Genomic DNA, 16933 nt, shown 5'->3' on the forward strand with positions numbered 1-16933 from the left:
ATGGTAGCCTTTTGGCCACGGAGGCAGCTAATCTCTATCAAGCATAAGTTTGGCCAAGTATAGAGTTCAAAGTTAGTTAATTTATCTAAGTCTAGATTACCGCAGAAAAGCGTCCTTTATTATTATTATTATAATACCAAGTGACGGAACGAACAAGTTGTGCGCCTGATGGTAAGCGACACGCCAATCCATAACAGTTGCACTGCCACACAAAGCTTTAAATCGCAAAGATCTTAGGTCATTCCCACTGCGCTCGTCATCCTGAGACTTAAGTTGAGAATTTCCATGTGCCTATAATTTCACCAGCACATTTACTTACCCTTCCAAACCGGAACGCAGCAATTCTCACATTACTGCTCGGCGGCAGAAATAGGTAAGGTGGCAGCAGAGCTTCCGTGAACAAACTCTTTCGCAAGGAGGTCTACTGCTACTACTGGCATACTTGTATGGAATACAGTTCTTACTTTACAAGTCTAGTTAAAAGTCCAGAACACTCCATCCTTATGGCATTGACTTACCACACTCGCGCGAGGCGCTTTGCTATATATTTCTTGAAGCGTATGTCAATGGACTGGAATGTAGTGCGGACATTTGTGATTGAAGGTCTGCTACGCCGAGACCTCGGGTTCGATGCCGGGAGAAATATTTGTATGGCCTACATTTATTTTTCTCTTTAGTCTGGGTGCTATGTATGTATACATAAAGTAGTATATAGAGAGAGTGACTAAACAGTCGTTTAATTTACTTTAAAGAAGCTTTCATTTAGTTATTTTTTTAGTTTATTTCAATATGATTAAGTTTGAAGAATTACTGATTTAGCACACTCACATTAATGTGATGGGGCTTGCTGTAGAAAGATATAGGGTGAAAAGAAAATTCATTCGCAAATCTTTACGTAAAACTCCGCAACTCACTCCGCAAGTCCGTTGTTACACAATAATTTATTTAAAATACCGTGCACAAATAAATGTTGAACCTGTTCTGTGCTCTCGAGTAAAAAGTAACACGAGCTTTCAGTGAAGCACTGCCAATATTCATTCATAAAATTGTCATGTACTCTTTTGGAATTGCACTAATTCTGGGTTATTTTCTCAAGGCATCATTGTATAATCGTGTTAAACCAATCGTATTGGACTAATTCACAAAATGCTAACTTTTCAAGCACGAGAATACTTTTTTTTACTTTAAACATGAAAATTACCCAAAATATTGTTAAAGTTTTCCGCTTTTCTTCTTATTTTCAATTGTTAACCTACGCTAGTTAGACAGATCCTAAAATACTGTTATCGCTTGTGTTTATTAATGGGTAGAAGCGATTGCAAGATTTTTAGTCTGTCCAATAGTAAGGGCAAGAATTTGGAATCGCAACTTTTAATCGATTAATGACTTTAATCTAAATCTGATTATCTTTTGATAATTGACAATTAAGCAATAATTACACAAGAATCGCGGAGGTCTATACACATTGCACCCTCAACGATAAAGAGTCTTAATTCGAAAAATAACAATTTTGGCTAATGAACAAAATAAATAAAAAAATAAACACTAAAAGTCAACTATTATTATATTGTTTTTCATATTAAATAGACTCATCGCATTCGGCACCAGCTAAATTGTATACAGGATGGAAAAAAAACAATGGGACATCTTCATCTCAGGGTTAATTGAAGTCATTATGTACTAATAATATCCAATAATTTTGAGAGATTTTGTCGCTGTAATTGATCATATGATTAGTACAATAAAGTAGTGAGTGTGTATTTTTTTTATTTTTAGTTGGTTTGATTCTCGGCTCCAGTAAAATTTCAAAAAATCTGTACATTTATTCATATAAAAAAATAAAATTATCTCCTTTAAGTAAAATTAGGTATCTGAAGTATTTAAGCTAGTTACTCTCCATGTCCCTTTGATTTTTCTGCACCCTGTATGGTGTCAGGTAAGTTTTTTTTTATATTTATTTTGGTCAGTTTTTCAAAAGATACTTTTTGAATTTTGATCATATATAATGTATACATGCTATACCACTATCGGGTGTTAATGGATTACATATCAAAAACTGTAACTCGTAACTGTGCTATTTCAAATGCTATGCATCCCCCGTTTGAAAAGCTTTTGTATGGAACTTTTGTATTTTGTATTGTTTTCAATTTATAAGAGATGTAAATAAGTGTGTTTGGTATCACACTTTCAGTAATAAAAGTCCAAAAAGTAAATTTGGGAGACAAAAATAGGGTAGCCTATCAGTAGTCTGAAATAACATTTGCCAGAAATAACGTTTGGTCGAAATTTCATAACATCGGAAGTAATTTTGAGAGGAAAATGTTTTTTTTCTTTTAAAAGTAACTTAACCAAACCTAACCGAACCTAATCGTGTCTTTGCGATAAACATTCAACACATCCTGAAAGAACAACTGTTTCGTTATAATTCGGTTTTCGGTGTAATGAAAATTCGAACAGACGTTATTTTGGACAAAAAAATTTTCGACTTTTTTATGTTACCCAAAAATAGTTTTCATAAAAAATGTACGTGACACAATTATTATATGACAAAATTAAATTTGGTATGAGAAACGATACGAAACATAAAAAATGAAGGTCATAAAAATATCACGAATCATATTATGTGAAATTTTATAACTTATTTAAGCATAAAACAGTATCGACTAATTTTGTTCGTAGAATCTTTAAACCTCTCTCGTGAAAAATGTAATTTTACAGATGTGACCTTATTACACAATGGGTGCGATATTAGTTTTATTTCGTATATACATGGATCGAACTGAAGGAGGAGTAGCAGCGTAGTCCCTATCTGGTACACCAGATGTCGCGACGAGTACCAAATAGCTATTTTTGTAACTAATTTCTAGTAACATAGTAGTTTATGTGACTGTTACATAATGAAAATCATTAAAATACCGAGTGTTTTAATACCTAATTGTCTAAAGTTACATACACTGCTTTATCTACACACATATTATAGGCTCTGTAAGATGTGATAAACAACAAAACAAACTAAATGGCGGCAAATAAAAACTATTCTCACGCATGTCATGCTACCGTAGTTTCTTTTTAAATTCATAGACAAACTAGAGTCGGCCCCAACTATCATATCGTTCGATATCAAGTAACGTGTGAGATTTGTCAAAATTGTTTGCTATTGACATTTCATTTCGAATAAAACTTCATCTCGACTGCTATTAGAATTGAGGTCGGATGAACTTGTTTTGTTTTTCAGAAATTTTCGTAATTTGAATGTATTCGATTTTATTATTAATGCAATAATAACATTTTCACAGATAAGAAATTTGTTCTAACGAAAACAGATATCTTTATGCTGGTTGTAATTTGCGGTTTTTAAACACATCATAGACAGTTTATGATATGTGTGTAGATAAACAAATAAATCAACTAGTTGGTGCTTATTGCAGAGTTTTATGGATAGTGCCGGCTATTCTTCTATTTTGTTTAGGATTAGCGCCATCTACCCATATTAGGAAGCGTTAATTTATAACTTAGTACGTAACACAATGCCATCTTTTGTCAGACACACATATTTGTCAGAGTTCAGAAAATAAGTTTAGCTCATGATCAATATTTCAATAATATTATTACAAGGAAAAAATAATTACTTCGTACATAACTGATATCCACGGCCATTAACATATTACAAATTACTTCCAGATTATTGATCAGCGCCATCTAAGCATAAGACGGAATTTTGACCTTGATCAAAGTTACTTATGTGTATTATATTTTTAAATTTATCTTGCAATTGCAATGACCTAAATGATGACCAAACAAGTATTTTATTATATCATCTTTGGTCTAGATTATTGGACTGTCATTTAGACAGTGTTATATAAGTTTATACCATGCAAATGAACGCTATTGTATATTAATCTATGCACGCGTGCTACCTTCAATTATTTCTTACTATAGCATGTACTACAAAGCCTGCTCTAGAAATCGTATTTGTGAAGATTTTTGTACCTTTACGATTTGTATTGAAAAGTATTAATTAAATCTTGCATGTAATATCTGCATTTCATTCGTCTCTTTACTACCGTAGAGAGTCACCATACTTATCAATACACAATCGAATTAAGCTGGTCAGAAACAGCTTTATGTCCATGTAATAAAAACAAAAATGAAATTGTGCGCTTCGCGTCGGCAGTTTGAATAGAGCGAGCTTGTTTGTGGTGACTCTCTTACTCAGCTTTCGAAAGCGAACATTCCTTAAAAACGTAATCTACCTTTTTTTTATAAAAAAATTTACTTACGAAAGTTAGTCAGGAAGCCATTTGAAATCAAAATTAAAGAATAATATAGTGTAACATTGTAATAATGGACGTTCCCAGGTGGTGTCATCGACGAACGGCGAACTCGGGGCCGACGACCCCACCGCCGGTCACAGCAACACGCCGATCACCCAGCCCCACCACGAGGTGGACGTCGTGGACGACACCAAGTCAGTGTTTCAGCTGTACGTACCCTTCTCATTGCTTATTATAGTCGCTGAATCCATTTCGGAGGTCAGTCGGTATTCAGAATTATAATTGCAGTGGAACGTTATGTACAGGGGCTGATGCAGATCGCCCATAATTGTATCATTGTATTTGTTTTGCAAGTTTGAGCTTTAAATGATACGTCAGACGCCCTTTTAATGCGCGATGTTATAATGATATGCCATTCAATTCGCTTATACGAGTATTTAGTGGTAATACCTCTCGCTAACGCTTTATGAAAACATCGTGATGAAACGTACTTGCTGAAGAACGTTACCAACTTTTGGACTAAACTCTGGATTCGCGTCAAGTGGGACGTGTTGATGATAATATATGCTCAACGCACAAAAAGGACGTCGTCTGCATAGAGCCTTATTAAAAAAAATTTGCTTTCTTTGTTATTTTTATTTTCCAATGTGATGTGTTTTAATTCGATGTTACTGTTTTCTATTTGAACGCAATTGAGTGCACGCAAGAACGATCTCGTCCCATGGCAGACTCTGTAAATCTTCATGCAGGCAATCCTACTATTCCAGGTGCTGCTGCTTCTTCAAGCGCAAAAAGAAGAAGTGTGCGGCGCGCGCGGGCAAGTGACGCGTGACGTGACCCGCCCCCCTGCAAGCCACCCTGCAAGCCACCCAGCACCCCGCCACCCCGCAGCCACCCCGGCACCCGCTTCCCGAACGATCTCACCGACTCGGTAACACCCTTCATGCAACGCATCGAACACTCGGGGACTTTCAAATCGTTCTAATTTTCTCTTATTCGTACTTGTCGATTCTGACTCGCATTTGTAGTCTGCGGTTGGTATTTTGTTTTCTTTCTCGTGTAGCATTATGCGGCGATGAGGGAAAGGGATGGTCATAGTGGCAACAGTGCGTCGCTGACTAGTTCCAGCCTATTATATTAACCGAATCAGAAGGGAAAGATACGAAAGTATTTATCTTTCTCAACTCTATAGGTTAACGTGTAGACTAGGGTAAAACCTAATGTAAAAAGACACGGCTGAACTTAAGTACGGATACTATGTTATTTTGCGCCTATGGCGCTTGTATTTTCAGCAGAATAAGTTCAGCTGCGCTCTTTTCGTTATAATTAACCTTATACTATTTTGAATAGGCTGTCCTTTTCAAAATAGTGTAATAGTGTTGAAAACAGAGGATATAAGATACAAGAGTCTCTTTACCTTAACTTATTAACTATACTAAGGTTGTTCTCCACACTTTACCATAGCACTAGTTGATCAGCAACGATCGAAATAGAATATATATATATTACATATAGAGTACATTATCTCCTTTTCAAACCCCAGAATGATTAAAAATAATAGGAAAAAAAATCAAAACAATATTTTTTTTTATTAATGTTTTTTTATACTTACAATTACAAAAATTTTCTTAATAAACTACCGTGGTAAAGCAGTGTTAGTCACACATGAAAAATATAGAACAAAATCAAGAATTGTTTAATTAAATTAAATTTCGAAAGTAAATATAAACAACAATCTCGTATTCCATATTATTAAGTAACATTAAATCCATATATTATAAACGTAATTAGTAAACATTAAAATAATGGGTACGTATTCAGGTTTCTTTCAAATGCAACAACTGGTTGTGAATCGGAATAAACACTATAATTGTCCATTCGTCAAGGGTCAAAGGATAACACCTTACCGGAACGTACCCATATATAACACTAATTAGAAAGATCATTACTAGGGATGCACATTACGATTTCATTTTTATGAAGATCGATTTAATTGAATACGATTTGGCGATTATTTGAATCGATTCATTTCAATGCGATTTTTAAGCGAATCGATTCAATATTAAGGCCAATTTAATCGTCTAGATTGTATTCATAATTTAAACAAAAGTCTCATAAAGATGAGGACAATGCTTTGGGCATTAAGTTATATGAAATTATTATTGAAAGTTTAGTTAGATGTAAAGGATTGGCAATTAAATCATGTAATAATTATTACAAATTTTCAAACGATTTTTATGAGATCAATTCAAGAGGAGAGAAAAATACAATACAACTCTATGTTTACGCGTTACGCTCGGTATGTGTAACACGTAAATATACTCTTTAGGTAAACATAGACTTTAGGTAAAAATACTCTGGCTATGGTCAAATGTGGAGAACAACCCGCGTAGCACCCAACTCAGCATGATGGGCTTCAATCGTGTCAGAATCGATATAATTCATCGCAAAGCTTCTAGCACCGTCTAGCGTATATGGTTTCATCAAAATTGTATTAGTAATTGTTTTTTAACGCGCTAATATTTAAATAAAAAGTGACAGTCGCGAACTTTCGAACGATTTCGAGACCGAATTTCCTATCGGGAAGTGTTTAATGTCGATTATTACCTTATAAAACGTAATTTCGGATAAACTTAGTCAAATACCGTAATGATACGAAATATTCAAGGCTCATGTGGGGAAAATGGCGTAAGTAATAAATTTTAAAAATGTGCGGGTGGCTGTCTTCGTTTTTGTGTTCCCGTCCGTAGAAAATTACGTTTCGTTTCACCGTCACTAAATTCACCGTGAAATGAAAGGTAGAAACATATTGTGTCAAATCACACTGGAATTATATTTAATGTAATTAGAAACAGTTGAAAAGTGTTCTTAATTATCGCCGAACGGAGATTATTGTAGGTTTTAAGAGAGAACCTCGAGTGTGAATCACTTTTAAAATATGTTTCTAAAGCGCCATTTGCATTATTCTAATCGACGTGTGCTTAATGGGTTATTCCAAATTATTTATTTAAATGAAATACAATACAAAAAGTAATAAGATAAACATTTGAAATGGGTCTGTGACAAAGAGTACTATGGAGTTACTATAACTAATTGTAGCAAATAACCTTTCGCACTGAAATTATCATAATGTAAATGTGGTTTTACTCCTTTCATCTTACGAAGTCGCGCATCTACCCTCACTCGCATAAATTGTGTCCATTCCAACTCAGCGTTCGAACAAATCACCCGATTTGTACATTAGTTCATTTATCATTATATAAACTGCTGTAGTTATAATGAACTCTGCATTCGTTCACTTGACCGGTTCCGAGTTGAATTTTTTATGTACACATTTCATCAAATAAATTATATGTCGCCGGGTAAAACTTGAAAACCTCGTAATTACGTTTTTCGGACGTTGACATCTCAAACGTCCAGAAATCGAGTCCGGGACCTCGAGAGATGACAACACCATGAAAGTCGGTGTACAAGCTGCTTTACCACAGAGATTGGCAAATAGAAAGTCATATAATTATTTCTGGTAATGCTGTATTTTGTGCGTACTCAAAAGTTCACGGGTTACGTCAATTAGTGTTGTAAGGGACGATATGATATATCATATGTGGTATAATTTTGTTCTGCAAAAATTAACTTCACCTTTTATTAATAACGTGTATAGCTCTCAGTGGCACTGCAAATGTTATGGACAGGCGTGTCGCTTACCATCAGGGGCACGACTTATTCGTCCCTTCACTTATCATACAAAAATATATAGCCAATCTTTGCAATTGAAAACAGAATATTTAAATAAGTGTAATTTAAGTCAAATGAAACTTGCTCATTTTTACTTTTATTCAAAAATAACGTTAAAAGATGGTTACCCTTATTTATATATATAGGTTGATTTAAATCAGATTAAAGTTGTACCTCTTTGCCACTGTACACGCAAGAAAAAGAGCGATTTGAAAAAGTACTGCTTTAAAGTTTTTGTAACCGAAATTGAACTTAAAAACCGAAAATTATGGAAACAACAAAAAGCAAATTATATTAGAGGTAAACTCCCAATAGCGCAAACGTCTATTGACTATAATGCAGTATTAAGTTACACGCTCTGAATGTTTTGCTTTGATAAAGTAAAATACAGTATTATAGTTAGTGACATCTAATAATATAGAACTTTTGTGTAACTCGCTGATAGTTTCATTGGCAATATACTAATTTAGATGTGCTAAGTGGGTTAGCTACACTATTATTGCGTTTGCAGAATAACCCACTTAGCTCACATAAATTAGTATAATAAAAATAGCGAATTATTGATTTAAAAGTACAGTCGGCTCAATCGGAGCGAACGTTTGCAGAGTTAATTACGTATCGCTTTGTCCCATTTGTGTTAGGCAATGAAATATTATTTTTTTACGTCCTCGGCGAGTTTTAATCGTGAATGCAGTGAGTTTTGTTATGTTAGTAATGAAACACGTACCAATATTAAAGTGACTATCTTGTGTTTGTACGAGTTACGGTGATCGGTGTATTGAATATTGGAGTTTTAAATTAACTCGTATGTTTTAAGCAAATAAGGCTTGAAATCGGAATGCAAATTCCAAACGACCTCAAGGTGCAGACGGCAAATATAATGGTAGTGGAAAGTGTAGTATATAAGCCATATAGCATTGTTAGTCAATCTCCTAGATGGGTTTGTGATATACAATTATTTATCAAGTGTGTTCTCTTCATTGCGTCTGCATTTTTACCGTGAACGTTAAGAAATTCTTCTTTTAATGTAGACCACGCTGTCGTAGGGGAGGTCCGATCTATTTTGTCACTTTTGATTGCGACGTCCATCTTGTATTCGGCCATATTGACATTTAGCACAGTTTGCCAACACGAGATTTAAAACTGGTGCAATGTTCAACACACCGATTGTATGCATATTTATAAATTATAGTTTTATTAAGTCAAACAATTTAACTAAGTTCAGTTTGTGCGAGGTACTTGTATGATAACAATATGTATATGTTATTGGCACTTTCCTATAGTGATGCCACCTACTTTCCTATCTTTATTTATACCGGGGTGCCTGGAAACGCTGGAATAAACCTTTTAGCGGGAGAACTAGACATGAATTGCCCTCGTTTAGCTTTATTCCACGTTTGCAGATACCCCTTATTGCTGTAGTTTGAGAAAATGAGGTAACTTCATGCGATTTTATGCAATAGGTAAGGAAGCTATAGAGTAAACGAATTATTTTCAACAGAATTGCAGTGTGATGACGTTGTTGCTCTTAAAAATTAAAATAAACATTGGTTGATTATAATTTGACATAATGTATGTTAAACGTGCAATAATTTGTGTAGAAATTCACATCGTTACAATAGATAATAAAATTTAGATTTTTTTTTTCATAATAAGTCAAGAGAATTAGTTTGAATCGATGTAAACGATGGAGTCCCGAATGAACTGACTTCTATTTATTATCTTCTAAGACTGATTGGAACATTTCACCTTGTGTACAAACGACAATGCGTTCTGGGCTCGTGTCAATTTGTATTGTTGCGAATTGTTTTCGTTTTATCGACTTTTGCGACGGGACGCTCTTGGATTGGCTCTGTGACGTTATGCAGCAGTGCTTCAGCAATTGCAGCAATGTTCAGCTTCATTTTGAGTTCAGTGTCCCGTCTGTATGACGAAATTATGTCATTTTTTAAATAATGTCAGTCGAGAGTCGAGACGGTTTGCAGCCGTGGTCGGGAGCACATTAGTCATTCCAAAATTATAAATAAATCAGATTTCGCACCGCGTCTTTTTAGACACACGTCGAAGCGCCTCGATCCTCGCGGCTGCACACCCCAAACACTTGACAGGTGCGTTATAGGTTGACAACTTGGTCTCACCGCACGCATCCTCGCGGTCGCTCATTAAAGTTGCCCACCTATACTCGCAGCCGTCTGTATTTATTTCCGAGTTTGCGAGCGTGAATAGACTGAGTATTCGTCGTCGGTACGTGCGTCCTTCGCCGCCGCAGTGTGGTCGCGTAGTACGAGGACATTGATGTGACGAGCACGCGGCCACGCCTTCCGGGCGGTCGGTACAACGTCTGTGGTGTAAAAATTGTACAGTTTAGGGAACACATTTGTATATTTTGGCTTGGACGCGAAGCAGCAAGGGTGCAAGCGCGAGGGTGCGTAGCAGTAAGGTGTAGATGCCTCCGGATGCCGGCGCCGTGCAGGCGGTCGGCGACGGAGCGCTCGTATTTCAGATAAGTCACGGATAAAGTAGTCATCACAAAAATTGTATCCCCGCATTAGGAATTATTCATTTCGAGATAAGCATGTTTGAAATGTTTTATAATAACATAAAAAAACATCTTGTTGTGTCGTTTTCATATTTTTAGAGAGAAGTATAGATATGCGAATATTGTCGATATGTTAAATGGAAATTTTTAAATGGATCTTCTAATAATGGTTTTTATAATATTGTGAACAAATCGAAGTTTCACCTCGTTAAATGAATCGTTGATACCTATTGTACATCAATGCAGTGTAATCGAATGTAATAAAACTTTAAACGTGAGTAATACAATAGTTTTACCTAATTGTTACTTTCTATTTGCTAGATAGAATAATCAAATTAGAGCGAGTAATAAAGAAAACAAAGTCATATATTGTGATCTGTAGCGACTCGGATGTTCGTACCTTGTGCGGGTCGTGAACGTACATTTTATTATACGAAAGCTTTGTGCTAGTGACACGAATCGATGGCAGAAACGAGTGCGGTGTGTCATAAAGTAAGACTTACGTTTGTACGACAGCTGAACACTCGCGTGGAAGATGGACGATTTGTCAGCGACGTGCATGCGAAGCTTGATCACGATGAACATTATAAGGCACGGCATTGTTTTGTTCTTGTCCAGAGTGCTGCTATGTGAAAGTTTCGCCGTGATGGCACCAAAGTAATTCGGGAGGCCCCGGGGCCCCCGGTCGTTGCCACAAGGCGTATGTACTGTGTAGTTAACTAAATTATAATTTTAAAAATTCGCTTACTAAGTAAGTCATGTTCAGTCGGTCGGCTTGAGAACGCACGAGGGAGAGTTTGAGCTAGTTTTTAACTTTATGTATTATAATACATGATGCTTTTGAAACTGAATTGAATTCTTATTGTAAGTATAAATAAATATTAATATTCATAGAAACAATTCTCAGTGTTTATTTTTTTCTGTAAGTATGTATACTGTGAGAAATTTTGCATACGCAATCTGACTTGTATTCTGTTAAGGTCACAACCTGTTCAAAAATACGAAAATATTTGTTAACTCATAATTAAATAAAGCTTATTATAAGATATTTGTTTTATTCTTTACGAACTGCAGTTTGGGTTAAAGGAAGTGGGACAAAATTGAAAGACAATTATTTTCCTAACTCACTTTATTCCCAAGTCGTCGTTATGTTTGCCGATCTATAAATAACGAAATAACTTCACAATAAGACCCTAAAGACTATACTGATCAGAGCTAACATAATTGCACCGAATTAACACGAAAAATGCTTAAAACAAAACTTACCCTAGTTATAATTAAAATGATTTGTAAAAATCAAATTACATATTCCATAGCAGCAATATATTAATTTTGAAGTAACAAATAAATACAATAAACCTCTAATTCTCATCGAACACAAGTACTTGCTTAGGTCTAACTAATTATACGTCATAAAACAAGTTCTCACTAGCATAAAAATTAAAAGACGGGTGACCATTCCGAAGCACACATTAGACTTAGTATTTTTTTCAGCAACGTATTTCCAGTGAGCACTTCTTATCGTGAGCTTCTGTCAATCTCCTTAATGCATATATATAAAAAAGATAGACATACGATAAGTGGAGAATGTTAGCTTTTGAAACACGATAGACCAGTTCAAATTTAGACAGGAGAAATAATGTTTTTACGTCAAGTTGAAACTGTGCTTCGAGGAGACTAGAAAAACTACCCAAACAAAAGTAAAGGAAATTGGAAATAATGATTGTGAATCAAACTGGGGAATTCTCACTCAGCTACGTGGTCGTAATAACAATAAAAAAAGTCTTAATAACTTATAATAAGGAATATGTACCGCAGAATTGTCACACACAGTTCAAAAACATTAAAATGTATATCTGGACATAACCACTTTACTTACAAACTAATAAAAAGGAATAATTTCATTGAAAGCAAATATAAAATATTTATCTGTATAAAATAATAATAAAATAACGATCTGAAAGGAAATAACGAGAAAATGTATAAGAAGATACAAAATACGGATGTGGTATAAATTAAAATTCATTTACAGTGCTGTTGACAATGAAGCTCTTTATCTCTGTGATGTTCCTTGGGTCGTAATCGGACACTTCCTCGATGAGGATGTCCTCGTTCTTGACCGGTATGGGAGGGAAGACGTCGAGGAACTCCCCAAGCTTTCTCCCCGTGGAAATGAGCGTGTTGGTGAAAAACCCGTCATCGCTTACGTCATTTTGGTCCAGCTTCGGTTCAATCTTGTAGAAGTTCTCGTACTTCTCTTCCTTGACTATGGGCGGGAGGTAATCCTTCCCGTTCTCGTAGTCGAATTCCAGTTTTTTCATACGTTTCTTGAGATTTGGTGGCCAGTCCTCGTCTATGGGCAGGTCGGCGTATCCTCCCGGGAGGACTTTGTTCACGTCGAAGTTCTTGACAACTTGGTAGTCGTGGTCCGAGTGCGGGCGACTAAATGTGATTAGCTCATCCATGTTGAACTCGCCGTCGTCGATCACGGCCTCGTCCGCGGCGGCCATTTCTGAAAATAACATACAATATAATCGTTGTAACAGGTGAAACAATTTCGCTCGGTCTTGACATGTAATAAGTGAAAAGTTTTTGCGCTTGCAAGTGTGTTTGAAATAGCCCATATAGAGTTAAATCACATGCCATTTCAACCGTGTTACTTTACGAAGTCAAGAAGGTCTGAAGCAGGACAACAATTGCATTATTTTCTGTATTAAGACTAAGGCTCAACTGACGTTGCTTTTACTAAAAATATGTTCTTTTTTTACCGACTTAAAAAAAGGGAGGCGGTTCTCAATTCGACTGCTTTTTTGTATGGTCCCATTTAAATTTGAAGAAAATATTAAATCTCCAAGATCTAATGACTTTTGAGGTCGGTTTTTTAGTACTCTATTGAGATTTTATAATACCAAGTGACGGAACGAACAAGTCGTACGCCTGATAGTAAGCGACACGCCTGTCCATAACAGTTGCACTGCCATTCAGAGCTTTAAATCGCAAAAATGTGAGGGACACGACACTGCGCCTGTCACCCTGAGACATAAGTTGACAACTACCATGTCCTTATAATTTCACCAGCACCCTTACAAAGCGGAACGCAGTAATGCTCACATTACTGCTTCGCAGCGGAAATAGGTATTCACGAGGAGCGACAGAAAGGCGTGTCGCTTACCACCAGGTCCACAACATATTTCTCAAATGTTTGTGATGATATAAAAAAATATTCAACTCAGGTGAATTTGACATACGAATCAAAAGTGGTTTGTGGTCGATGTGACGTTTCATTTGTAATGTGATATAAAGATATTAGATTTGAACGTATTAACTAGATACGATATGATTCCCGAGAAGAAAAGAATTTTCTGGAAAAGGCGCGACCTGTTTTTTGTTAGTTTGTAAGTCACATAAATTATTCTAGTCAATGTGAATTGAGCCCATCATCACACATGTGGAAATTCTGCAGCGTAATTCGGCACAATTTAATTTCTTCTAATCAAAAATAAAAACACACGCTTGGCCATAATGTCACCCGATGTTGAGTGACGCTGCGACCGAAGATAGTACTTGTTTGTCTAAAAAATTGTGAAATGTTAGAAATAGGGAACATGAATCCCGACGGAATATTCCATTACTTTGTGGCAAAAAAGACCTCTGACTGATAGAAGCCGTATGACATCAAAGAGTTTTAGAGGTAGATAAAGTAGCCACAGAATGGTGGTAAAAAAAAAGCGAAAAGGCCAGTGGGCAAACCTTCGGCCCGATAGTTTGATGATAACGCCAGATTTGCGAGATCGCGCTGGATGTGGATAGCACAGGACCGTAAAAGTTGGTGCAATAAAGAAGAGGCCTGTAACCTATCTGTTATAGACTGACACTATATGCATAGTAAATTGTGGCAGAGTAATGTGAATTTACAAAAAGAAAAGAGTCAACATTAAGTAACTATTAACAACAAAAGTGAAACTGCTGAAATCATGTAAAATTAAGCAAAAGCATAAAAAAATAAGTAAGTTGATAGATAAAGACTTTAGGAAGGTGACGACATTGCGCGTTTAGTTTTTATTGCACAGAGATAGTGTAAATCAATCGTTTCTTTATGATCGCTGTACAGCTGGTAAGCAATGGAAGAATTCGCGCTTAAAATAGTCTTGCGAAGTGTGAGGGGAATATCAAATGATTTAAGGTTTAGGATTGAACTGCGGTTAATTTGCTCGTTTAATATTTTAAATAAGTCTACCCGTGTTCGCCTTTCGCATGATTAACATTTTTCTGTTTTTTGATGCAACAAATTAACCTTTCCCTGCCGCACACAAAATACGAAAGGTCAAAATCGGAGTCGGCCACATGAATCACGGTCGGGCGCAACGAATTGCGCACCAATTGTCCGTCAGGCCCGCCGAGAGAAAGGCGAGGCCCCACTGCGAGAGGGCGGGAAGCACTCACGGCTGGCGGAGAGCAGCGCGCGCGTCACGGCGCCGGGCGCGGGCGGCGCCTGCGGCTGGCGGCGCGCGCCCAGCTCGTCGCGCACCGACGGCAGCGCCACCAGCGCCACGGACAGCAGCAGCACCAGCAGGCACGTGGCCGGCGGAGCCGCCTTGCCGCCGCCGCCGCCGCCGCCGCCCGCCGCGCTGCAGCCCGTCAGCACGCTCTGCGAACAGGCTCGCGTTAGGCCTTGCACTAACCTCCTAAGCGCTACATGCACGAAATTCGAAAGGCAACAGTTTTAGCAAACTGATAAAATAGGTTTAAAAAAATGACGTGAAAACATCAGCCAAATATCCAATTTCGCTAGTACTATATTTCATATTAATAACACACACACTCGTAGCCCCGCATTAGGGAAACCCTGTATCGCGGGTGCCATGGATACACATACACAAAGATAACCACAAATTACAATCAAACTCACGAGAGAAATAAATGTAAGCCATATAAATATTTCTACCAATCCGGGAATCGAACCCGAGACCTCTGCGTGGCAGGCCAGCATGGTCGATCGAGAGTTTTATATACATTTTTCTTTAATTTGTTTCGTCAAAAATTTTACTTTTTGAACTCGGTCACCTTACTATTGACAGTAATATATACAAGGTGAAATAAAATGTGATGAAGAATTAAAAGTCATGGAACAAAAATTGTTTACGAGATTAATAATATTATAGTCATATTATTATTACACGCAAAATAAGCGCTTTGTCGTCGAGTTGCAGATACCAGCCCGTTGCACCAAGTACCAAGTAATATTATAGTCCTCTGAAATTTTTTTTAGTATTTTAAAAATAACCCTATATACATTAAATTACCGACATCACAAATTACTCATTTCAAAATTCGGACACTGTTTAATACATTTTGACAATAAATAGTAATTGTTAATTTACTTTTTAAATAACGTAAATTTTTCCTCACATTTCTAGCGAAGCAACACACTGAAATGGGTCACATAATCGAGAACCCTCTACGGAGTCATTAAATGCCAAATTAAGCCCAAACTACGTCGCAATCGATCCTAAAACGTAATAAATAAAACCGACTAAGAGCGTGTCAAACACGCCCATTGTAGGGTTTCGTAGCTGTTATATAATTGGGCTAAAGCACCTTCTATTTCAACTTTGTTCCGTACGTAATAAGAGCTACTTTAACATGTCAATAGTGTAAAAACTACTTTGATCTTTTGTGAGCTCTAAGTATAAAAAGATTATTTCACAAAATTTCACTAAGTATCGTTACTAGTTACCGACAATAACTAAGAGAGGTAGTTATGTTACTTTCCAAATTTTGGTTAGAATATTTCTCAACTGTAATTTTAAGAAAGGTTTTTTTTGTCGAAATAATACAATACGTCCAATGAGAAAGGATGAGTCAACTACAAAAGATGTTTCTGTGTATTTCATCAGATAATTATTTCTCGAAAAAAAACGCTTTTTACGCGCTAAAATTTGATAATTATTTCTCGAAAAAAATCGCTATTTTGACATCATCACCCGTTTATATGTCCCACTGCTGGGCACGGGTCTCCTCTACGCGGTTTGGGGACTTTACACGTTTTCCGAGGGTAGTGAACCTTCGACGACATGCAAGTTTTCCTTCATCGAAAAGCTCATGGCAAATTTCAAATATATATAATAAATTTGGCACATAAATAAACTCAAGAGGTGCAAGCCGGGATTTGAACCCACGGCCTCTACTTGAGAGGCGGTAGGTCGAATCATTAGCAAAAAGAACAAAAAAGTAACGAGAATGGACACTCTCTCCCCCTCTCTAGCTTTAGGTACCGCACCACGCCCCGCACATTGACTGAACGACAACGAGGCTGTCGGCGAGCCGTTTTCGCGGTAAAACGGCTATGTTATATTTAAATATAGTTTTCATCATTAAGAAATTT

The 16933-nt window shown here is 36.6% G+C and overlaps 2 protein-coding genes across 12 annotated transcripts in view; one reads left to right on the plus strand and one right to left on the minus strand.

Moving 5' to 3' along the window:
• LOC113234820 (casein kinase I) overlaps positions 1-9721 on the plus strand; it is a 61685-nt gene extending 51964 nt beyond the window's left edge. For 3 of the 10 annotated variants that reach the window (XM_026470319.1, XM_026470318.1, XM_026470323.1), the window contains 2 exons: positions 4359-4483; positions 5024-9721. In XM_026470319.1, coding sequence (XP_026326104.1) covers positions 4359-4483; positions 5024-5099 — 201 coding nt within the window. In that variant the 3' untranslated portion in view covers positions 5100-9721. The remainder of the gene's footprint in view (positions 1-4358; positions 4484-5023) is intronic. The other 7 variants (XM_026470328.1, XM_026470322.1, XM_026470325.1 and 4 more) reach the window with 3 other exon arrangements.
• A 2003-nt stretch (positions 9722-11724) lies between these two features.
• Positions 11725-16933, minus strand: part of LOC113234755 — a 37878-nt gene continuing 32669 nt past the window's right edge. For both annotated transcript variants that reach the window (XM_026470220.1, XM_026470221.1), the window contains exons 7-8: positions 14992-15196; positions 11725-13060 (exon numbers count right to left, since the gene is read on the minus strand). In XM_026470220.1, the coding sequence (XP_026326005.1) occupies positions 12564-13060; positions 14992-15196 (702 nt within the window). In that variant the 3' untranslated portion in view covers positions 11725-12563. The remainder of the gene's footprint in view (positions 13061-14991; positions 15197-16933) is intronic.

Source organism: Hyposmocoma kahamanoa, unplaced genomic scaffold (genome assembly GCF_003589595.1).
Source record: "Hyposmocoma kahamanoa isolate Upper Pololo Valley unplaced genomic scaffold, ASM358959v1 86, whole genome shotgun sequence".
NCBI classification, from domain to species: Eukaryota; Metazoa; Arthropoda; class Insecta; order Lepidoptera; family Cosmopterigidae; genus Hyposmocoma; species Hyposmocoma kahamanoa.